This window comes from Pantherophis guttatus, chromosome 4, assembly GCF_059756535.1.
Source record: "Pantherophis guttatus breed Tessera chromosome 4, ASM5975653v1, whole genome shotgun sequence".
In the NCBI taxonomy this organism is placed as follows: Eukaryota; Metazoa; Chordata; class Lepidosauria; order Squamata; family Colubridae; genus Pantherophis; species Pantherophis guttatus.
The window spans coordinates 80,725,551-80,750,670 of NC_142066.1; the positions used below are offsets into that span (position 1 = coordinate 80,725,551).

At 39.9% G+C, this 25,120-nt stretch overlaps 1 protein-coding gene across 4 annotated transcripts in view; it reads left to right on the top strand.

Annotated features, from left to right (window-relative positions):
• The window catches only part of MATCAP2 (microtubule associated tyrosine carboxypeptidase 2), a 240,471-nt gene that overhangs the window by 8,406 nt on the left and 206,945 nt on the right, over positions 1 to 25,120 (top strand). For all 4 annotated transcript variants that reach the window (XR_015734227.1, XR_015734228.1, XM_087894060.1 and 1 more), the window contains exons 3-6: positions 2,912 to 3,055; positions 4,034 to 4,166; positions 7,260 to 7,565; positions 7,838 to 7,935. Coding sequence is in view for 2 of the 4 variants with exons in the window: in XM_087894060.1 (XP_087750186.1) it covers positions 2,912 to 3,055; positions 4,034 to 4,166; positions 7,260 to 7,565; positions 7,838 to 7,935 (681 nt within the window). In the remaining 2 variants the exon portion in view is untranslated. The remainder of the gene's footprint in view (positions 1 to 2,911; positions 3,056 to 4,033; positions 4,167 to 7,259; positions 7,566 to 7,837; positions 7,936 to 25,120) is intronic.

Here is a 25,120-nt window from a genome sequence, read left to right on the forward strand (position 1 = left end):
TCAAAAAAATACGAACTCTTGAGGTAGCAGCATTTCAAAAGGAACCTTTTATTGAAAGGAAGTGATTGCAAGACAAAAGCAAAGCAGGCTGTAAGGTCCCATCCCTGTTCTGTTCTGTTAGGAGAAAGGAGTTAGAAACCGCTCCCCTCAGTCCAATGTTGAATGAGCCTATCCACATGTGTGAAGAAGTTGTGAAACAGGTCATCCTGGGAAGGAAATAAAGGATTGTTCCCAGGCGCTTCTTTCAGGAGGCTTCAGAACTGAGAAAAAACAGATGGCCCTCCCCCCTTATACATTCTCCAAAGGTAAATCAAAACACAGGGCAGATAAGTGTCAGAGCTAGGGTTATGATCTAAGGGGTTACAGGATATGTAGGAAACGGGAAGAGGCTAATAAGTGAATAAATGATCCAGGCCCTCCTCCCCACAGAAATGGCAGTATCACAATAGGGATCTGACAGAAATTATATATATGTATGTGGAATAAGCAATGAGTATTATAAATGGCTATCAGTATTCTAGGAGTTTGCTTTGGAAACTGGAGAATATCATTTTGAATTATTTATGCCACTTGTTACAAAATAAAATGAGACTTCCTTCATAGCAGAAAACCTATTTTCCTTTTAGCATCAAACATTCCATGGGCTTACATGTCCTCACAGTCTTGGGATAGTAGAATAGAATAGAGCTGGAAGGGACCTTGTAGGCCTAGTCCAGCTTCCTGCTCTGGCAGGAGACCCTATACCAGGGTGGCTGTCCAATCTCTTCTTAAAAACCTCCAGTGATGAAGCTGGACCCACAATTTCTGAATGCAAGCTGTTCCACTGCTTAACTGTCCTCACTGTTAGGAAGTTTCTCCTTAATTCCAGGTTGCTTCTCTGTTTGATTAGTTTTCAATCATTGTTTCTTTTCCTGCCCTCTGGTGCTTAGGAGAATAATTTGACCCCCTCTTCTTTGTGGCAGCCCCTGAAATATTGGAATACTGCTATCATGTCACCCCTAATTCTAATATAATATATAGTATAGCATAGCATAGCATATACCTGTGATGACGAACCTATGGCACATGTGCCACAGGTGGCATGCGGAGCTATATCAGTGGGCACATGAGCTGAGCTCCGCTGGGCATGCGTGCGCAGGCCAGCTGATTTTGGGGCCTTCTGGGCCCACCGGAAGCAGGGAAACAGGCTGTTTTCGGCCTCCGGAGGGCTTCCAGGGGGTTGGAGAAGGCTGTTTTCACCCTCCCCAGGCTCCTAGAAAGGCTCTGGAGCCTGGGGATGGTGAAAAACGAGCCTACCACCGTGCCATCACGTGCCAAAAGCAGGGGGAACGTGGGAGGGATCTGTGTGCATGCGTGGGGGGTGAGGTACATAGAAATATGGTGTGGGCCCGCACTCCCCCCACTTTTGGCACGCGATTGCAAAAAGGTTAGCCATCACTGGTCTATACTATACTATACTATACTATACTATACTATACTATACTATACTATACTATACTATACTATACTATACTATACTACACTACACTACACTACACTACACTACACTACACTACACTACACTACACTACACTACACTACAGGTGAAACTCAAAAAATTAGAATATCGTGCAAAAGTTCATTTATTTCAGTAATGCAACTTAAAAGGTGAAATTAATATATGAGATACACTCATTACATGCAAAGCGAGATAATTCAAGAATTGATTTGTCATACTTTTGATGATTATGGCTTACAGCTCATGAAAACCCCAAATTCACAATCTCAGAAAATTAGAATATTGTGAAAAGGTTCAATATTCTAGGCTCAAAGTGTCCCACTCTAATCAGCTAATTAAGCCATAACATCTGTAAAGGGTTCCTGAGCCTTTAAATGGTCTCTCAGTCTGGTTCGGTAGGAATCACAATCATGGGAAAGACTGCTGACCTGTCATATATGAGTCTATCTCATATATTAGTTTCACCTTTTAAGTTGCATTACTGAAATAAATGAACTTTTGCACGATATTCTAATTTTTCGAGTTTCACCTCTATACTATACTATACCATACCATACCATACCATACCATACCATACCATACCATACCATACCATACCATACCATACCATACCATACCATACTATACTATACTAATGTAATTAATGTAATGTAATATAATTAATATAATGTAAATATAATATATGATTGATATGAGATATGATATGATATGATATGGAACTTTGAATATACACTCATGCCACAAAAGCAGATGCATTCCCTTTAGAAAGAGAGGCTGTTCTTCATGTCTCTTTACAATGGAGTTGCCCACTTCTTTTGAAATAAATGGAATAATAATTTATGCAGGGATACATATAAATAGATTAGATTTGCCTTACTACATATAGATGGTGCAGGGAAAATGGAGAACCATTGTTGAAGTTATTGGGACGGTTTCTGAACAATGTTAAGTGTGTATGTTGCTGTCAGATCAGCATAGAAATTTTTGAAAAGAGATTTTGAAGATAATCAGGTGCCTTGCTTTCCATCTCACTACTGTAACTACCCAAGGAATAGTGCTCCTGGTCACCACCACAAATGGCTAGAGTGGGACATTGCAAAAGCAGGATAATATTATGGGCCAATACATTAATTATTAGCACGAAACTGCTTTTTGGCTCCTTAAACTGGGCTGAGTATCACTGTTTCTCCAATACCAGCCCTGAATTGGAAATATGAGGAAAAAAAATCATATATTTAATCTTGATGTGGAACTTAAAAGCAACCATCCTGTTCATATTCATAAGAGAAGAAATATCTACATAGACAACCTGCTCTTTTGATACACATAATTCCAAGACCAAGAGCATATACAGCCAGCAATTAGAACATTTAGCATATTTAAACATTTATGTCTGCTACATTTTTGTGACAGGCTATCAGAATGATGGAACTCACTTTGCAAAAATATGGAAGTTATGAAAATTTTGAACAGTCCACTGGAGGAAGCCTGCTGCCTAGGAGTCGCATCTGGAATCATGTCCGAAAATATATGGCAAAAGAAGGCTGCCTGGGCGAGGTTGGTTTTTTTGCAGCATTTCTTTGAATTAGAGAGTCACAGTTTATCCACATTCCTATTTGTAGTTTTATGTTAGCCATCATTCCTATAGATGACATACATACATAATTAATGGTAACCAGCTGTCTCTAAAGAGTGATAACCATATGATGCAGGAACTACCAATTATTTTTTAGAATAAGCTATACAGTCCTGTATGAATGCATCCACTGTTCTTTAAGTCATGTTTCAATTTAGACACAGAAATAGGTAAACGAAATGGAGGACAAAGTGCTGTGTATTCTGCTTTGAGTTTTGAAAGAAGTATAGCAAGAGTACTTAGATTGATATACTGCCCAATATTGTTTTACAGCATTCGCTGGGCAGTTTATAATATAGAAGCATTATTTGCATACAGTAGAATCTCTGGTCACCACCATAATTTGTTCCATAACTTTGGTCACAACCTGATTTGGTCATGACCTGAGCCGAACCAAAATTAATGCAGCAGCCATGCGAGGTCACTGTTGTTTGGCACTTACAAAAAAAATGGTGCGGAAGGAAAATCAGCTGCGGCCGTGTTTGATCGTCACCCGAGTATGTGTTTGGGACCAGATTCAAAAATTTTGTGAATTTTTTGGTCGGAACCTGATTTGGTTGTGGTCAGAAAAGTTTGTGACCAGAGGCTCTACTGTATTGCCCTCAATATTCTTAATTTTACTGATCTCAGAAGGAAGGGAGGCTGAGTCAACTGTGAGCCCCATCAGGATCGAACTTCAGGCTTTGGGCAGAGTTTGCTTGCAATACTGCATTTTAACTACTGCACCATCTGGGCAAGCACGCAATATAACTCTACAAAACAAAAAGAAAATTGAACTATTATCCACCACTGATAGTGAAGATAATAAAATAAATTTTATAGAAAAGGAGTACACAGTTGAATGAAAAATATGAATACTAATATAGTTTTATCTTCTATGGCTTGTTTTTCTTCCTCAGATTGTGGTTCATCTTTCTGAAGATTTGCTTTCTCGGGCCTCAATGACTGTGGTGAATGGCCGTCCAACTCTTACTATCAATATTTCCACTGCAAGGGAACATTGGTTAGAAGGGATGCTCAGACATGAAATAGGTATGTAATAATTATTCTGTTTTGTTTTTTTTTTTAATTTGATTTATATGCCGCCCTTCTCCGGAGACTCAGGGCGGCTTACAATGTGCTCAGCAATAGCCTTCATCCTTTTGTATATTTATACAAAGTCATCTTATTGCCCCCACAAACTGGGTCCTCAATTTACCTACCTTAGAAAGGATGGAAGGCTGAGTCAACCTTGAGCCTTGGCGAGATTCGAACCTGCAGTAATTGCAGGCAGCTGGTCTTAATAACCAACTTAATAACAGGGTGCCTTAGACCACTGTACTACCAAGGCTCTTGAGTTTTCCCCAACCCAAAGTACTCCAGCTTTGAGAAAATGGCTAAGGGGAATAGCAGCTTAGTCTAGTGGTTAAGGTAACAGGTTAGAAACCAAGAGACTGAGTTCTAGTCCCACTTTAGTCATAAAAGCAGGCTGGCTGCTGACTTTGGCCTATCACTCTCTCTGAGCCCAACACACTTTACAGAGGGGTTATTGTGGGGAAAAATAGGAGGAGAAAGTAATATTATATATGTTTATTGCCTTGAGTTATTTATAAAAATAATGGCAGGATAGAAATAAATAAAATAAATAAATAAAATAAAATTAGTAGGCAAAGTGAATATGAGGCACATGTTCTCATTTGCTATATATCTGTTCGTATGCAAACACAAATCCTGTATGCTACTTCATGTATACCATATTTGGATTGCTTCTGCAAACACGGGCTGGAAACAGCCTTTTGTAAAAAATATTAGAATAATTTTTTTAAATAATGTTTGTAAACCACTAAATGTAACAACCCACTATTTGTGCTGAAATAAAATGGAATTTCAGAGGCAAATTGCTTCATGCATTTGATTCAGAGTCAAATAGTTTTTTTATTATTCTGAGAAGTTACTTTATTGGCTGGTGGCTATTGAAGAACTCTCTGGCAAGAAAAAAAAAGCAGCTTTGTAGTTGCAATAGCCTATTCTTGATGGAGCAAGAGGAAAGTTAGAATTCATGTAAAAAGAATTCAGAAAAATTATGTTGAACCTTATGTGAGTGCAGAACCTTTCTGTTCATCATTGAAATAGCTTGAGGTTTTTTAAAGTTTCTGCTTCCCCCTTAAAAAAGTAACACTGTCAGGTGCAAGAAACCAGGATCTAGGATAGAATTCAAAAGCACGGAGAAAGTTTATTCCATGCAGCCTATACACAAGAATCTGATCTACTAACAATCAAGGCAAATAGTCATTAGATAAGAGTCAAGAGACTTCAAGGGGGACTGGATTTAGGTCTCTTTCAGGATTGGAGGACCTACAGACAGATAAGACGTTTAATCCCACTTTCAGGCTCAGCCTGGTCATCTCCTACAAGCAGTACCTTAAGAGTTGCCTATAAACTTTAATGAGAGGATTCCTTAAGTAACAGCAAAAGAAAAAAAAAAAATCAGGATCACATGGACCTGTGCCCAGTATGTACACAGCGGTTCGTAGTGCGTAGAGAGAGTTTTTTAATCTAGCAATGAAGCATACAGGTAGTCCTCAATTTACAATGGCAATTGGTCATTCTGCTTAATGATTGCAGTTCTTCCAGTCGTGGTTGCTGTTGTTAAATGAATCAATAAAGATCACTATGTGGGGATATCATGTGGTCACTTGCCAGCTTTCCCATTGACTTTCCTTGTCTGAAGCTGGCAAGGAAGATTGCAAATGAAGACCCCATTATCACAAGATGCTGTGACATCATAATTGTGAACTGGGCTCTGAACACCCAGATTTTAATCATGTGACCATGGGGATATTATGAGGATCAATTGTATGTACCATTTCTTCAGCATTATTGCAAGGTGGAATAATCACTGAACGAGTGGTTATTAACCTGTAATATTTTTAGTAGAGTACATATAAAAACAAAGATTTAAAAAAAAAATCTTTTATTGTTAAGTCTGTTTGCTTTGTTCCATAAAATCATGTTTTTGTTATCTTTTTAATCTATTAAATCAGTTATTATTTAGCATATGAAGAAAACATGACAGAAGAGAAGTAAACGTATATTCACATAATCCACATAATTACAGGTAATCTTAGCAATTCTGTTGCTAAGTGAAACAGTTGTTAAGCGAATTTGCCCCATTTTACCATTTTTCTTGCCACAGTTGTTAAGTGAATCACTGCAGTTGTTAAGTTAGGAACACACTTAAATGAATCTGGCTTCCCCATTGAATTTGCTTGACAGAAGCTTATAAAAGGTGATTACATAACCCAGGACACTGATACTGCAACCATCATAAATATGAGTCAGTTGTCAAACATCCAAATTTTGATCATGTGACTATTGGGATGCTGCAATAGTTGTATCTGTGAAAAAGTTATAAGATCTTTTTTCAATGCCATTGTAACTTTGAAACGGTCACTAAATGAACTGTTGCAAGTCAAGTACTACCTGTGTATATAAAAGTTTTATGGGGGTATAGCAGTGGCCTCATAACTGGATGTCCAATTCAGCTATCCAGGCTATCGCCTCTGGCATTGCTTCATGCAAATCTTCTAGGGAACCAGAGAACGCACTCCATAGGCAATCTTGCCCAATATGTTTAATAGTTTGCATATCAGCACCACAATTGCAACAAGGGGAATCTTTTCATCCTATTGATACAGAGCAGAGGCACTTCTTCCAGTATCACACCTGATTCTGTTCAATTTCGACCAGACAAAGCGAGGCAGGTCATATCCAGGTGATTTGGTAGTGGGATTACTGTTATTAAATCAATATTTGGGTACCTTTGACCATCCAGTTGTTTACTGTAATCAAAATCTGAAGTAAAAGCCTTAAAGGATTTCCTGTTTCACTTAGGGAAGAGACAAACTCCCCTCTAAATAAAGACTGGTAGCTTCCTTTCAAAGAATGAAACAACTGTGATAGAAAGTAGTAATTTTTTCTTGTGGCCAGAAAAGTAGACTAAGAGTGACAGATATCCAAGAGAAAGGCAGAGTATGAACCAGATTTTATCCATTGCAATTTTAAGTTTGGATTGATTCAATTTCTCCTTTGCTTTTCAGTAATCATTTTGATATTGCCTATATATATGTTGGTGTATTCTTATAGGAACTCATTATCTTAGGGGCATTAACAACAATAGCCAATTATGGAACAATTGGAGCGGGCGCCGGAAGCATGGGTTAAAACCCATCAACCCCACTGAGGAAGGCCTGGCCAGCATTCACAGTGTTCTGTTTCGAAAAGATCCTTTCCTGTGGCGGGCTGCCCTCCTGTATTACACTGTCTACCAAGCCAGCCAGATGTCCTTCAGAGAGCTCTTTCAGGACATTGGAAAATTTGTCACTGATCCCAATACTAGGTGGGATTATTGCGTTCGAGCCAAGAGGGGTTGGACTGATACTTCACAACCAGGTAAGCTTTCTTTTATCTACCACTTGCAGATTTTGTTTGAAACTGGGATTTAAGGGGGATGCAATTTTATAGCATAATTCTTTGTATTAAAGCTATAAATCGAACTACGTCAAAGAAATTTATTTCTAAGTAAGCAAGTGTGACATTTTCATTTTATTTTTCTTTTAAAAAATTCTCATTCAAATTATCATTTAATGCTGCCGGAGTAAATATTTTATAATTTTAAAAGTTTTAAAAGTTATAGTCTCCACCATGATTTCTGATTCTTTTAGGGTGCTTTAGTAAAGATCAGGTCTACTTGGATGGCATCCTACGACTTCTGAGATACCGACATTCTATTGATTTCTACTCATTGACAGCTCTAGGAAAGGTGAGTAAATGGCTAGATAAGAAAATGTCAACCTTAATGTAGTTTGTTTGTTTCTAGTACAAATATTATTTAAGACTAAAAGCTGACATGACAAACAGCAGGAACAAGTATCAAATAGTCAGAAGATTAGTGAACATGTTGAAAATAAGATAGATAATATTTTGATTTAATAAATTAGGAGATGTTTAATTTGTTCAAGGCTCATCTGATGAATTTTAATGACTTGTTTTGTCACTCAACTGAAGACATCTGGGGCCTTAATATCCTTGTAAATAAATGGCAAATATTCTATTTACTAATTCCACATTCTCTCAGTCCTCTTGCTTTTATTCATTTATTTGTTCATTCACATATTTATTCATTGTTATTATTATTATTCTTTTATTGGTTTGATTTATATGACGCCCTTCTCCGGAGACAGGGTGGCTTACAATGCGTTAAGCAATAGCCTTCATACTTTTGTATATACCTGCTTAGTAGGGCTTTCGGCTCCCCCTAAGCAGTGTTCTTGTTAAATTGTTAAATTTATCCTTTTGCTGAGGAGATATGTTAAGCAACTGACAACAGAGTGTAAGAAAACAGAAAGAGATAAAAAGAATGTAAACAAAACAAATAAAATAATAGAACATTAAAATAAGCAATAAAAATAGAAATAAATCAAACAAAAATAGAAATAAATAACAAAAACATGGGTGGAGAGTAGAGAGCAAGGAGGGAAATGGGGAGTCTGCCATCAATCAAGCAGCAACCTCCAGGATGAAACTCATTATTTGGTCCCCCAGTCAAATGGGAGAGCAATGTCTTCAGGCTACTGTGGAAGGATAGGAGGGTGGGGACAAATTTTACTGTAGAAGCTCAGATGTTTCAAAGGATGAGCACTGCAGCAAAAAAGGCTCCTCTGGATCTGGATAGTTGGAATTCTTTGACTGATGGGATCCATAGTAGGCCCTCTTTGCTGGAATGAATATTATGGGCTTGTTCCAGTGGGACAACACAGTTCATCAGATAGCCTGGATCTATGCCATGGAGAGCTTTGAAGGTTATAACCAATACCCTGAACTGCACTCCAAAGCAGACTAGTAGCCAGTGAACTTCCATAGCGGAGGTATTTGGGGCCCTCCTGGTCTTTGCACCATTTGAAGCTTCTTTTTTTTAAAAAAAATTAAACAGTTTTTATTAAACAATTTTTTAAAAAAACAAACAAAAACATATTTACATCTTCTTCTTTTCAACATCTTCACATCAGTAATCCATATTTATACATTTTCTCTTTCTTATCTTAATATACAGTATCTTTTATACAAATATTTCTAGTATATCATATATATACTGTTATAATATATTCTATTCTATATATTCTATATATTCTATTTTATTTACATTTGACAAAAACATGTACCTAATTTCCTTTCTACAATTTTTATATCTTCCCATTTATTTCTATATTTCTCCACCTAATTTAATCATTATTTAGTCTTCCTTTGTCCCCCCCCTTTTTTTTTCTTCTTTTCCTCCAAACATTTATACCATTTCTCCCAGACTAAGTAATATTCTGTTTCATCTTTTTCTTGTATCTCCTTCGTGAGCTTATCCATTTCCACACACTCCATACTTTTTCTAATAACATTGTCTTCTGATGGTATGTCATTGTTTTTCCAGTTTTGGGCGAAAAATATTCGTGCTGCTGTAATTATGTGAATGTTTAAGTATCTTATTTCTTTTTCATATGGCCCAGTAATTATTCCCAGTAGGAAAGTTTTTGGCCTCATTTCTATTTGTTGATTTATAATTTCTTCTATTTGTGTTTTAATTATTTGCCAAAATTGCTTTTCCTTATGGCAAGACCACCACATATGATAATACGTTCCTTTTTTGTGTTTACATTTCCAACATAACGGAGAGGTATTTGGAAACATCTTTGCCAATTGGCAGGTGGGAGATGCCATCTATAAAACATTTTATATATATTTTCTTTACAGGGTACAGACATTATTAGTTTGTAATTTATGTTCCATAATTTCTCCCATTTATCTAATTCAATATTGTATCCACATTTTTTTGCCCAAATTATCATGTTTTCTTTGACTACCTCTTCTTCCAATTTGTATCTTAATAAATAGTTATATATATATATTTTTTATCAATTTGTCCTCTGTTCCCTGGAACATTTTATCTAATTCATATGTTTCCTTTTGAAATCCAAATTGTGCCAAATCTGTCTTGTATCTAGATTTTATTTACATATACGGCCACCAATCAATTGTCTGTACCCTGTTCTTTCAATTCCTGTCTTGTTCTTTTTTTTTTTGAAAATTTTTTAAATTTATTTTTAAACATAAACAGCAGCTTTTTAGAGCAAGGGTTTGATCCAGTATAAAATAAGTATGAATTCCAAATTTCATCAGTTAACATCTTAAAGGAATAAAGAAAAAAAGAAAAAAGAACAAATCTAAACCCAATTTTTATCATTCAATCTAACATCTTATTCTAACATTTAATATTTTATTATGTAATTACCCTAAATCTTAAACTTCAAATCTAAACAGCTCTTCATAATATTCATTTATCATTTTAACAATCAGTATTTCATATATTTTCCATTCTTCAAAGACCCAAATCAAGTCAATGTTTCTTTTAACTCACATCTAATAATCAACATAAAGTATTTTATTCCTCTCTTAAGAACATTTCAAAATCAGTAACTGTTCTTCAAAAATATCTCCTTCACTGCTCCTAGGTTTATTTTTAGCTGGATTGCAGCTTAATTAGCTGATTTTCCGGGATGCTTTCCTCCACTCTTAACCTTATTTGTTGGCTGGATCACAGTTTAGTTTTAACTGCTTTCCAACATTTTCTCCTTCACTCCTCTTAGGTTTATTTTTGGCTGGATAACAGCTTTTCAGCTGTTTTCCAGGGATGCTTCCCTCCACTCCTAACCTATATTTCGCTGGTTCACAGTTTAGCTTTAACTGCTCCCCAGTATTGTCTCCTCCTCTCCTCCTAAATTTATTTTTAGCTGGTTCGCAGCATAATTTGCTGTTTTCCAGGGATACTTTCCTCCACTCCTTACCTTATATTTAACTGGTTCACAGTTTAGCTTTAACTGGTCCCCAGCATTGTCTCCTCCACTCCTCCTGAGTTTATTTTTGGCTGGTTCACAGCTTAATTAGCTATCTTCCAGGGATGTTTTCCTCCACTCCTTACCCTATATTTGACTGGTTTGCAGTTTGGCTCTCACTGCTCTCCAGCATTGCCTCTTCCACTCCTCCTAGGTTTATTTTTGGCTGGTTCACAGCCTAATCAGCTGTTCTCCAGAAATGCTTTCCTCCGCTCCTAACCTTATATTTGACTAATTCACAATTTAGCTTTAATCATCTGATCCCCAAAATCATACTTCTTTGCCAATTTAAACTAATAATGCATTTTATTATATATCTTCTCTCCTATCTCTCCTGAACTATTAATTTTCTCCATTTTTTATTTGTTTCTTGTTTTTCTATGTAAAATAACATTTTAAACCATTTTAAAAATCCATTTACCATAGTTATAAAATCTATAAACAAGTCTTATTAATGTTCAAAAATTCATTCCTATTCTCTTATTTACTGTAGAAAAACAACATTTTAAACCACTTTCAAATCCATTTTCTGTACCATTGGAACGCTTATTAATATTTTTTAAAAGAAATTCTTTCAAAATATCCACATTTGTTGTAGTTTTTCTATAATGACATTTCTCACTTTAAAAATAGTCATAAAGTCTATAAACCAGCAGTTCACAACCTGAGGGTCATGACCCCTTTGGGGGTCGAACGGCTATTTCACAGGGGTCGCCAAAGCCCTCTCTCGCCCCCCCCATGCCTTCACTCACCCTCACTCTCTGCTCTGTTGGATTGCTGGCCATTCGTTTACCCCGCCCACTCTCAATCTATTGCTGCCTCCTGAGTCCCAGCTGATGGCTAGAGGAAAAAAAACTGTTTAAATTCTTGCCGCGGGGCTTCAAAGGGCCGTCCTATAGCCAGTGGTGGGATTCTGCCGGTTCTGCCCCGCCCTTTGCCCCGCCCCTCCGCACCACTATTTATTGCCAATAAATAGTGGTGAGCGAGGGGCGGGCGAGCCAGCAATTTAATAAATAGTTCGGTGTTTTTTTGTAATTTTATTGGCCCACGAAGCTTCAGCATAGGCTAATTAGCCCTTGATTAGATCGTCTCACGACTCTCAGCTGATTTGCTCTCAGCTATTTTTCTCAGGGCTCTGCTGTTTGTTTGCAAAGAGTGCTGGAGCAATTTTTTTCCCCCTAGCTATGCTAAAAAACGAAACTGAAAATAAAGCAGGATGTTGGCTTTGCTGTTGCTACAACATTGAAAAATTAGGCAGCAGATTTCTTTTCTTTTTCCTCACCAAAAAAGGTAGGTGCAAACAATGGGAAATTTAGAGAAAAAGTGGAGAGTTCAAGATTTTAAAACACAAAAGAAAAAAAGCTCTATTTAACTAGGGAACTGTAATAATTGAGATACTATTAATTGTATATTGTGTTGAAAGCAGAAATGGTTAAGTTGTGGTTTGGAGGAATATATGGGGGAAATTATTTGGTTTATTATTATTGGTAAATATAATTAATTGATTTGTAAGAAATTGGATTGCATGGAAATAATTGGAATATTCATGTTCATATTGATTAATATACAAAAAAGGTAGTTATATAACAAATTGATTTATATTAAAATGTTGAATTTATATTAAACAACTGTAATATTACATAATTAACCAATGTGAAGATGGATATAAAAATAGATGACAATGGGAAGGGGTATAATATAGAATAGAAGGGAAAAATTGAATTTGATTAAGATTAGAGATGAGGATGAAGGGTAATATTGTTTTTTTAGAAAAATAGATGAGGAATAAATATGGCAAAAAGAAAATATAGAAATTGTAAATTTAATTGAAATGACTAAACACTGGTTAAATTTGTGAACCGGCCAAATACTCTGTTCAAAGAAAATACATTGTATGTTTGTATGTGTGTTTCTAATTATTGTTACTTATTCATATTTATTCTCTTTTATTCTTTAAAGTTTAACAATTCATTCTTTATCTTAATATTTTTATATTTGTTTGGGGTTGGTATTCTTCCCTTTCATCTTTTTTATTGTACAGCAATCTTTCTCCTCAAACCTACCACCTCTCTCTTTTCTTTCCTTCTTACTTTCTCTTCCTCCCCCTCTTCTTCTCCTCCCTACTTCCTCTTCCTTTCTCCTTCTCCTCCTCTCTTCCTCCCTCTCTTACCCCCCCTCCTACTCTAATTTCCCTTCCCTTCCTTCATCTCTCTCTATTGCTGTATCCTTTTATGCATATGGACTACTCAGAGGGCTGGTCCTCGCACTTTTGACCAGTCTTCGAACTTACGACTGTCCTCACATTTTACGTTTTTGCCCTATCTTGTCACCATGGTGAAGAGAAGCAGTTGTGAAATGAGTGACACAGTTGTTAAGAATGCTACAATGGGCATAAATGATGACCAGTCATAAATGCGAAGACCAGTCAAAAGTGCGAGGACCTGTCAGAAATCACTTTTTTCAGCCCTCTGGGTAGTCCTTTTGTGCATATGGACTACTCAGAGGGCTGAAAAAGTTATTTTTGACTGGTCTTTGCACTTTTGACCAGATCTCGAATTTACGACTATCCTCACATTTTACGTTTTTTGCCCTATCTTATCACCATGGTGAAAAGAAGCAGTTGTGAAATGAGTGACATGGTTGTTAAGAATGCTGCACGGGCATAAATTTGAGGATGGTCATAAGTGTGAGGACCAGTCAAAAGTGCGAGGACCTGTCAGAAATGACTTTTTTCAGCCCTCTGAGTAGTCCCTATACACATAGCCATCGCCACCCGGTCACATGACCAGCTAGCCACGCCCACCCAGTCACATGACCTCCAAGCCACGCCCACAAAATAAGCCACGCCCACAGAACCGGTAGTAAAAAAATTTAGAACCCACCCCTGGTTGGGGGTCACCACAACATGAGGAACTGTATTAAAGGGTCGCAGCATTAGGAAGGTTGAGAACCACTGCTATAAACAATTCTTGGTAATATTCAAAGTTTCATTCACGTTTTCTTATTTTCTATAAAGAACAATATTTTAAACCATTTTAAAGAGACAATTTTCTGTAGTCGTTGAATCTATCAACAATTCTTATTAATAATAAAAAATTCATTCATAATCTTCATATTTCTTGTAGTTTTTCTATAATCATATTTTCCCCACCTTGAAAATCACTTCTCTTAATAAGAGAGAAGGACTTTGGAGGGTAGAGCCGAGGACTTTGCACAATATCTGTATGACAAAATTGCTCAGATTCGGGAACACCTGGACTCTGACTGGGTAGATTCAGGGGAGATGATTGGGGCAGGTCTTGAGAATATTATCTGGGAAAAGTTTGATTCTGTGGCTCCCGAAGACGTGGAAAGGATACTGGGTAGACTGAGTGCGGCCACATGTTTATTGGACCCGTGTCCCTCCTGGTTGGTGCTGGCCTCCCGGGAGGTTACGCGAGGCTGGCTCCAGGGGATTATAAATGCTTCTTTGAGTGAGGGTGTCTTTCCCGCCGCCTTGAAAGAGGCGGTGGTGAGACCTCTCCTCAAGAAGCCTTCCCTGGACCCGGCAATGTTGGCTAATTATCGTCCAGTCTCCAACCTTCACTTTGTTGCGAAGGTTGTTGAGAGTGTGGTAGCACGACAGCTCCCTCAGTACCTGGATGAATCAGCTTATCTGGATCCGTTCTAGTTGGGCTTCAGGCCTGGGTACAACACGGAAACGGCATTGGTCGCATTGGTTGATGATCTCTGGAGGGTTCGGGACAGGGCTTGTTCCTCTGTCCTGGTCCTATTAGACCTCTCAGCGGCTTTTGATACCATCGACCATGGTATCATGCTGCACCGGCTGGAAGAGTTAGGGGTGGGGGGCACCATGTTGCGGTGGTTCTCCTCCTTTCTCTCCAACCAGTCGCAGTCTGTGTTGGCAGGGGCCAGAGGTTGACCCTGAGGCCCCTTGTATGTGGGGTGCCACAAGGGTTGGTCCTCTCGCCCCTTCTGTTCAACATTTATGTGAAGCTGCTGGGTGAGATCATCCGTGGTTTCGGGGTGAAGTACCACCAGTACACTGATGACACTCAGCTGTACATCTCTACCCCTGACCACCCCAATGATGCCCTTGAAGTGATGTCCCGGTGCCTGGAGGCTGTACGGATCTGGATGGGGAGAAACAGACTCAGGCTCAACCCATCCAAGACCGAGTGGCTGTGGTTTCCGACATCCCGATATAGTCAGTTGGTGCCATCACTAACTATTGGGGGCGAGTCGTTGGCCCCCACCGAGAGGGTTCACAACTTGGGTGTCCTCCTGGACTTACAGCTGTCTTTAGAAGGGCATTTGACGGCTGTGGCCGGGAGGGCATTTTATCAGGTTCGCCTGATTTACCAGTTGCATCCCTTTCTGGATCGGGACTCGTTAAATACGGTCCCTCATGCCCTCGTCACTTCCCGCCTGGACTACTGCAATGCTCTCTACATGGGGCTCCCCTTGAGGAGCACCCGGAGGCTCCAGCTGGTCCAGAATGCAGCCGCGCAGGTGGTTATGGGAGCGACACGCTCCCTTGTGACCCACCTCCTGCGCGAGCTGCACTGGCTCCCGGTGGTCTTCTGGGTGTGCTTCAAGGTTTTGGTTACCACCTTTAGAGCGCTCCATGGCCTAGGACCGGGGTATCTACGAGACCACCTTCTGCCACCAGTAGCCTCTCACCGACCAGTACGCTCCCATAGAGAGGGGCTTCTTAGGGTGCCGTCGGTCAAACAGTGTCGACTGGCGGCCCCCAGGGGAAGAGCCTTCTCTGTGGGAGCACCTGCCATCTGGAATGAGCTCCCCCCGGAGATACGGAGGATTACAGACCTGCACGCTTTCCGCCGTGCCTGCAAAACATTCTTATTCCAGCAGGCCAGCCTGGCCTAACCTCTTTTTTAAACTGTTTTTAAATTTTTTAAATTTTAAATTTATCTTATAAATTTGGGGTGTTTTAAATTTTGTTTCCTGGGCCAAATTATTTAATTGTATTTTAATGGTTTTTTAACATTTGTATTATATGTATTTTATCTTTTGGCTGTTCACCACCCTGAGTCCTTCAGGAGTAGGGCGGTATACAAATTTAATTGAAAAAAAATAGTAATGAAAGGTAAAAAGTAGGAAAGAGAAAGGGAGAAGAAAAAAGGAATATAAGTATAGCAGAAAAAATCAAAAAGAAAGATTCAAAAAGAGAAAAAGGAAAAAAAGGAAAACAAAAAGAGAGGAATATAATAAGAGGATATTAAAAAAAATAAAGAAAAAGTAGAAAAGAGAAAGAAAGAAGCAGGAGGAACGCTCCTCCTTACATTATTTAAATATCAATTACATAGAAAGTATTTACATCCATTTTAATCAAACTGTGGTACTTTTCTCATCTTGCTACCCAGTATATTCCGGTTTTCTTTCTCCAATCTGTCCAAACTTTCTTTCTTTTTTTTCTTTTCAGTTCCAATATCAATAAAGTTATAAAAACTAAAGGATTTAGTCTTTTTGTATTCCATATACGGTATCATCATGTCTTCTTGTGGGGCTCCGCCCTTCCCTTATGTTAGAACATCATTAATCAGCGATTTTAATTGTTCCAATTACTTTCTTCTTTCCAACTGTTCATAAGTAGTCCAAAGACAGTTTAAGTACATCTAAAATCAAGCCCCCTTAATTTTTCCTCAAAATAATCCAATTCTGGAAGCAAGAGACAAAGTTTCTTCTTTAAACAGCAAACTTTCCACAGTTGCAATTTGCACTTTCACTCTCTCAACCATTTTAACTTCCTCCGCTTGTTATTCTCATAGCTTTAAAAAAAAACATTCTATTTGTTTCCTCTTCTCCTTCTTCCCCTCCCAAGCTAATCCATTCTCATTAAAAAAAATATCAAATTTTAAATTCATCCAAAGGGACGTTAAATTCCAAAAGCAGTCAGTTGGTGCTATTGTCCTTTAATGGGTCTTCTCCTTGTTAATTGTTTAAATTCTTTGCCCAAATAGTTCTTAGCCACTGTTAGAGCCAGAGCATTATTAGTATTTAAATGTTTGAAGACTGTTCTCGCCTGGGCTAATCCTACTCACCCGCATTCAAACATCCTGCTCCTGTGTCTCCTCCTGCACTTTGCTTGTCCCGGCTGCTGAAGCTTTGGGGCAGCCACCATGGCTGCCTCTTCCACCACCGCCGGCGCAGAGGGCAATCCTCCGGCCCCGAGGCACCTGCCCGTTCCTCTTGGCCAGGGGGTCCAAGGGGTCCCTCTCTAATCCCCTGTCCCTCCAGGACAGGGTAGGTCCGCAGACCTGCCAGTGGTAGCTTAAAAGACAGGGTTTTTGCAGGGCTCCAAAGAGCCCCGCTATTTTCCCGTCCGCTCGCGGCGCTAACCAGAAGTCAATTCCTGTCTTGTTCTTAATTCCCCTTGATTATATAACAAATCTTTGTAAGTTTTCATTTTACCAATATCTAGAGCATTTGGGTAAATTTGTGCCTCCGTAGTGGATAGCCATTCCGGAATTTTATCATAATGGTTCTTTTTTTATCCCCTGCCATGTCTGTAGCAATGCTTCCTAATTAAATGTCTTTGAAAATATCTGTGCTGTCTACTTTTTCCCTCCCACAGGAAAGCATGCCACCCTCTTTGTAAATCGTCTCCCTCTAATATTAATATTCTTTTATTTTTCAGTTCCATCCAGTCTTTAATCCATATCAATGAGGTTGCTTTATAATAGGTTTCCCAATCCAGGAATAATATTTTATTTATAAATATTTTATTTTGATCCTTGCTTTCTTCCCCTGCCAAATATAATTTGCTATAAGTTTATTAAAATCTTTAAAGAAATTTCCCCCCAATTTTATAGGTATCACTTGGAATAAGAATAACATTCTTGGTAGCACATTCATTTTGATTGAAGCTATCATCCCTAGAAAAGATAACTGTAATTTGCTCCAAATTTCTAGGTCTTTCTTTATCTGTCTTGTTATTGTAATTGTCTTCTCCAATCAATGATCTTTTATTTGTTAGCCATATTCCTAGGTATTTTATTTTTTTTGTCGTTTGTATATCCATTCTGTCTTCTAATTCTTTCTCGTGATGTTTTGTAAGGTTTTTCGTTAGAGTCTTTGTTTTTAGCCTATTAATTTTGAGTCCTTCTACCTTCCCATATTCTTCTATTTGTGATAACAATTTGGGTCCTGTCACTATTGGTTGGTCTATGATGAAGACCAGATCGTCAGCAAAAGCTTGAAGTTTGTATTCTTATTTTTTAACTTTCAGTCCTTTTATTTCCTTGTTTCTTCTAATTTTATTTAACAATATCTCTAGTGATAGAATGAACAATAAAGGGGATAAAGGACATCCCTGTCTCACTCCTTTTGTTATTATAAATTGTTCAGTCATATCTCCATTTATTGTTATCTTTGCTGTTAGGGTTGAGTATATTTTCTTTATCATATTTACAAATTTATCACCAAATTTTGTATTTTCTAATTGTAAAGTAAGGAATTTCCAATTTAAATTGTCGAAGGCCTTTTATGCATCCAAGAATATTAACACCATTTGTTTGTCTGGATTTGCTTCGTAATATTCCAATATGTCCATTATTATTCTCATTTTTTATTTGTCTTTTTGGCAAAAAGCCAACTGGTCAGAGTAAATATATTCGTCTATTACTTTTTTTAGTCTTTCCGCAATAATCAATGTAAATAATTAGTAGTCTACATTTAATAACAATATTGGTCTATAATTTTTAATTTGTGATTGATCTGTCTCTTTTGGGATAAGCATGATAATGGCTTTTGTCCATGAATTGGGTATTTTGACCTTCAAAAGTGCATCAGTGAAAGTTCCTAGTATGATTTCATCTAGTGGTTGTTGACAAAGCTTATAAAATTCTGTCGGAATACCATCTGGACCTTGAGTTTTATTATTTTTCTGTTTTTTTCCTTGCCTCTATTAATTCAGTCATACTAACTGGCCTATTCAATAATTTACCTGTGTGTCTCTTCTAATTCCCTTAAATATGATTTGTTTAAATATCGTTTAATATCTTCTTCGAGTATATCTTCTTGCGCATATAGCTTTTGAAAAAAAAATTGCTATATTTTTTTATCCTCATTTCTATAATGCGTCTCTCCTTTCTCATCTTGTAATTGATATATCGTTCTTTTCTCTTTTTCTTTTTTTCAATTTATACGCCAACCATCGTCCCGTTTTATTTGCATATTCAAATGGTTTTGCTTTGCTGACAGTACCATTTGAAGTTTCTAAATTGATTTCAAGGATAGTCCCATGTAGAGCACATTGCAGTAATCCAGATGAGAAACGACTGTGACTTGAGTAACTGAGTGCAAGAAGTCATGATCCCGGAAAGGTCACAGCTAGTTGCACAAAAGGGAGTTATGCAAATGCTCTCCTTAGTTCGTCCAGAACTAAGAATGACAAAAATTTGAATCCTGAGGCTCCCTGCACCCACTCAATCTTGCCAGGGTTCAGTCAAAGACTGTTGGTTCCCCATCCAGATCCCTACAACCTCCATGAATCATGAAAGGGCAGAGACAGTATCACTTGGGTCACCATGTGTAGAGATATAGAACTGAGTATCATCAACATATTGAGATATCTCAACCCATGGTGATGAACGATCTCATCTAATGCCTTCATGTAGATGTAAACAAGAGAGGAGAAGAGTACTGAGCTCTGCAGGACACCATCAGTGAGCAGTTGGGAGATGGATCTCTCACTCCCTGTTAATACTGATTGCGACCTATCTTGAAGGGCAAAACTGTGCTGCCCAGCCCCAACTTGCATAACCAGCCCAAAGGATAACATGATCAATAGTATTGAAGGTCACTGAGAGGTTAAAGAAAGCAAGAAGGGTAGCACTATCCTCATCTCATTCCTGCTCAAAATTGTCCATGAGTGCGACCAAGGCTATTCTCTGTCCCATAGTTGGAGCTGAATACTGAGTAAAAAGGGTCCTGGAGCTGCCAAGCAGCTACCTTTTCCACCACCTTTTGAAAAAAGGGAAAATGGGAAACAGCACAAAAGTTGTCCAGGCAGGTGGGGTCAACTGATGGTTTTTAAAGAGTGGACAAACCAGGGCCTCCTTAAAAGGTCCTGGGAATGTCCCCTCTTGCTGTCAATAATTTATTACTGAAGAATGTACCTGGCCACCGTTCTGGAGGCTTTCAACCTCCAGGAGGGACAAGACTCTAATTGACAGATCGTTACATTGACAGTACAGAAGATCCTGTCACTTTCTTAGGTCCAACAGGGTCAAACTGTTCCCAAATTACTGGGCAAGATTACTCCCTAGGCTTCTCATAGCATGATGCAAGGGTTCTAACTGGGAGTGTATCCGAGTGATTTTATCCAACAGGTGTTCAACAAATTGTTCTGCATGGCCTGAAGATGATTGCTTGAGCACCCCTGGCCTAGGAGGAATTGCGTGATCTGAAACAGGATTGATGGGTGATACACTGCAGATTTAATAATGGAGAAATAATTTTGTTTCCCTCTTTTGTTGACCCAAATAGGCCTTATAATAGCAGCTCTAAGACATGTCCAGTCAGAGTTATCCTTTGTTTTCCTCCAGTGAAAGCTAGATGTCTCTTAACTCATTTCAGAACCCTCAGTTCCACTATGAACCATGGGGTGTAATGGGTACAAAGCGTTGTGAGTGTCACATAGGCACAATCCTGTTCAAGGTTTCAGCTGCCTTTTGGTTCCAGGCTGTTGCTAAGGGTATGGCAGGGCCATGCAGCAAATCCTTAAGGGATATCCCCCAGTTTCTTGTAGAACACATTTGTTCTCTGGGGAAACCACTTTAATGGGCCCAGTCTACATGCACAGGAAAGTGGTATAACAGAGTGTCAGAGATATCAGGGCATGATCAGATATGATGGTAGAATAGTGTTACTTCACATACTGACATTGTTGCAAAAAGAATGTTAGATCTGGTGTGTGACCTGAGGCAATCTGGGATAGGCACCCATGGCCATCATGGAGGTCAAGAAATCCTGAGCCACTTCTCAAGCCAAACACCAGGGAAGGCAGATTGAGGTCACCCAGAACTATAAATTTGTGGAACTCCACTGACAATCTTGAGACAGCTTCTGGCAGTTTAAACAGGAATGTTGCTATGGTGCAGGGAGGTCAGTAGGATAGCAACAATCCCAGCTGACTCCATGAATCCAGTCTCAGAAACACAGCCAGAGACTAGGGTAGCAAGGCTCTTTTACACAACTCCCAGGCTTTTCAGTAAAGCTTTTACAGATACTACTTAAAACTAATCCTCAATTTACAACCATTCATTTAGTGACCTTTCAAAGTTACAATGGCACTGAAAAAAATGACTTATAACCATTTTTCACACTTACAACCATTGTGGCATCCCCTGTGGTCACTTGATCAAATTCAGCTACTTACCAACTAGCATTTATTTATTTATTTATTTATTTATTCATTAATTACATGTATTTATACGCCGCCATTCTCTCGAAGGACTCAGGGCGACGAACACAAGTTAAGAAACAAGTACAATAAAATCATAATTTAATCCAAATAATTAATTAGTAGTAAATAATAAAGTCCGGAATCAGTCTCAGCCTATTTGTTTGAAAAGCCAAGTCTTCAAGTCCCGACGGAATATTTATGATAATTGCAGTGTCGTGGGGTCATGCAATCACCTTTTGTGACTTTCTGACTAGCAAATTAATGGGGAAACTAGATTCACTTAACCCTATTACCAGTGGTGGGATCCAACTAATTTAACAACTGGTTCATCCCAAAGACCGTGTGTGTGTGTGGGGGGGTATCATGTGACTGAGTGAGTATGGCCAACTGAATGTCACTCACAGCAAGGTGTGGCAGCGCAGCCAGGCTGAAGCGGCGGTGGCCACAGCCTTAGACTTACCTTTATACAGCAACAGCAACAGTGATTATCCGATGCCTCATCTCTTGCTGGGTCTCGCTGCCCAACAGTCAGGGTTTTTAAAAAGGTTTTTGCAGCAGGAAATGGCAGGCAGCTACTTGCGGCTTTTGTTGGTGCAGCTGGGCATACAACCCTGCCCCGAGACACTCGCCTGCAGCTATCGCTTCTTTTTCAGCATGAGAAGCCTGCAGCTACCAGTCGTTTGCAGTGCGAGAAGTCTGCAGCCGCCAGTCTTTTTCAGCACGAGAAGCCTGCGGCTGTGCCTCTTTTTCAGCACAAGAAGCCTGCAGCTGCCAGTCTTTTTCAGCACAAGAAGCCTGCATCCGCCACTTCTTTTTCGGCATGAAAAGCCTGCAGCCACCACTCTTCGCTGGCGTGAAGGGCCTGTAGCAGATGCCTCTTTGCCAGCCAGAACCGAGCCGGCAGTGGCGACTGGAGGCTTCTTGTGCCGAAAAAGATCAGCAGCTGCAGGCTTCTTGCACTGGGAAAGAGGTGGCAGCTGCAGGCTTCTCGACCTCCACTCCGCCTAGGGTCCCACATCCAGCCTGTGACAAGGGGACATGCTGCTTCCAGGCCAGCCCAGCTGGCAGATGGGCGAGTGGGTGGCCCTCGGGGGAGGCATTTTCTCTCAGGCCTCCCACCCGGAGGTCCCCGTGGAAGCTGAACCTGGGACTGAAAGGCGGCCAAGCCTACAGTTGCAAGAAAAAGTATGTGAACCCCTTGGGATTATGTGGAGTTTTGCATGAATTGGTCATAAAATGTGCTCTGAACTTCATCTAAGTCACAACAATAGAAAAACACAGTCTGCTTAAAATAATACTACACAAACATTAGATGTTGCCATGGTTAAATTGAACATAACATGTAAACATTCACAGTGCAGGGAGGAAAAAGTATGTGAACCTTTGGACTTAATAACTGGTTGACCCTCCTTTGGCAGCAATAACCTCAACCAAACGTTTCCTGTAGTTGCAGATCAGACCTGCACAACGATCTGGAGTAATTTTGGACCACTTCTCTTCACAACACTGTTTCAGTGTAGCAATATTCTTGGGATGTCTGGTGTGAATCGCTCTCTTAAGGTCATGCCACAGCATTTCAATCGGGTTGAGGTCAGGACTCTGACTGGGCCACTCCAGAAGGCGTATTTTGTGCTGTTAAAGCCATTTTTTTTGTTGAATTACTTGTATGGTTTGGGTCATTGTCCTGTTGCATCACCCATTCTCTGCGGAGCTTCAGTTGGCGGACAGATGGTCGTACGTTTTCCTGCAAAATGTCTTGATAAACTCTGGAATTCATTTTCCCATCAATGACAACAATCCGTCCAGGCCCTGAGGCAGCAAAGCAGCCCCAAACCATGATGCTCCCTCCGCCATGTTTTACAGTGGGGATGAGGTTTTGATGTTGGTGTGCTGTGCCTTTTTTTCTCCACACATACTGGTGTGTGTTCTTCCCAAACAACTCAATTTTGGTTTCATCTGTCCACAGTATATTTTGCCAGTAGTGCTGTGGAACACCCAGGTGCCCTTTTGCAAACTTCAAATGTGCTGCAATTTTTTTTTGGACAGCAATGGCTTCCTCCGTGGTGTCCTCCCATGTACTCCATTCTTCTTTAATGTTTTCCTTATTGTAGATGTGTCAACAAAAATGTTAGCATGTGCCAGAGATTTCTGTAGGTCTTTAGCTGACACTCTAGGATTCTTCTTTACCTCATGAAGCATTCTGCGCTGTGCTCTTGCAGTCATTTTTACAGGACGACCACGCCTAAGGAGAGTAGCAACAGTGCTAAACTTTCTCCATTTGTAGACAGTCTGTCTTACCATGGACACATGAACATCAAGGCTTTTGGAGATACTTTTGTAACCCTTTCCAGCTTCATGCAAGTCAACAATTCTTGATCGTAGGTCTTCTGAGAGCTCTTTTCTGCGAGGCATGGTTCACATCAGACAGTGCTTCTTGAAACCAGTAAACCCAAAACAGGTGTGTGTTTTAAAGGGCAGGACAGCTGTCAGCAACACATCCAATATCATCACACTGATTGGAGTCAAGGTTGGCTCACTCCTGGCTCCAATTAGCTCTTGGAGAAGTCATTAGGCTAGGAGCTCACATACTTTTTCCTCCCTGCACTGTGAATGTTTACATGTTATGTTCAATTAAACCATGGCAACATCTAATGTTTGTGTAGTATTATTTTAAGCAGACTGTGTTTTTCTATTGTTGTGACTTAGATGAAGTTCAGAGCACATTTTATGACCAATTCATGCAAAACTCCACATAATCCCAAGGGATTCACATACTTTTTCTTGCAACTGTAGCTGTGTCCCCGTCCCCCCACACACACCTAGACGGTCCTTCGGCTGAATGTAGCAAACTCAGAGCAGATCTTCCTTCCCCGCCATCAGCCTTACCTTCTAGCCCATGAAGTTCGCACCGTTCTCACAGCAGGGGCTCAGCATCTGGATGGCAGCCCCGGGGAAGGCCAGAGCCAGGGACTCGTGCGTCTCCTGACCTGAGGCGAAGGGCGAGTGGGTGGCATGTGGGCTGAGGCCCTGGGGAAGAGCAGAGCCAGGGACTGGCATGTCCCCTGACCTGAAGCGAATGGCGAGTGGGCGGCATGCGGGCAGAGGCTCCAGTGAAGGCCAGAGCCAGGGACTGGCATATTCCCCGACCTGAGGTGAAGGGCAAGCGGGCAGCATGTGGGTGGAAGGATGGCGAGAGCCAGGCCCAAAAGGTGGCGAAGCGTCGCAGTGTCCACCATGAGGCAGCCCTTCGGCTGAGTGTCTTACCTTTGCGGGCAGCTGCGGTGAGCAGAGCAGGCGAGGCATGGAGATCAGCTGGGCTACATGGTCTGGGCAAGCAAGTGCGACTCTAGCCAGAGAGTAGCTGAGCATGGGCGTGATTCTAGCCACCAGCCAAGGCAGGCAAGGCGGGATAGGGTGCAGCTGGGTAGGGTGGGCAGGGCCAGCCAGTGGTAGGATTTGCCAGTTTGCCAAACTGCACAGAATCTTAACAACCGGTTTGCTTGAACCACTCCAAACCAGCTGAAGCCCACCTCTGCCTCTTACTAACTTAACAACTGCAGTGATTCACCAAAGAACTGTGTCAAGAAAAGTCATAAAATGGGGTAAAGCTCAATTAACAATTGTCTTGCTTAGCA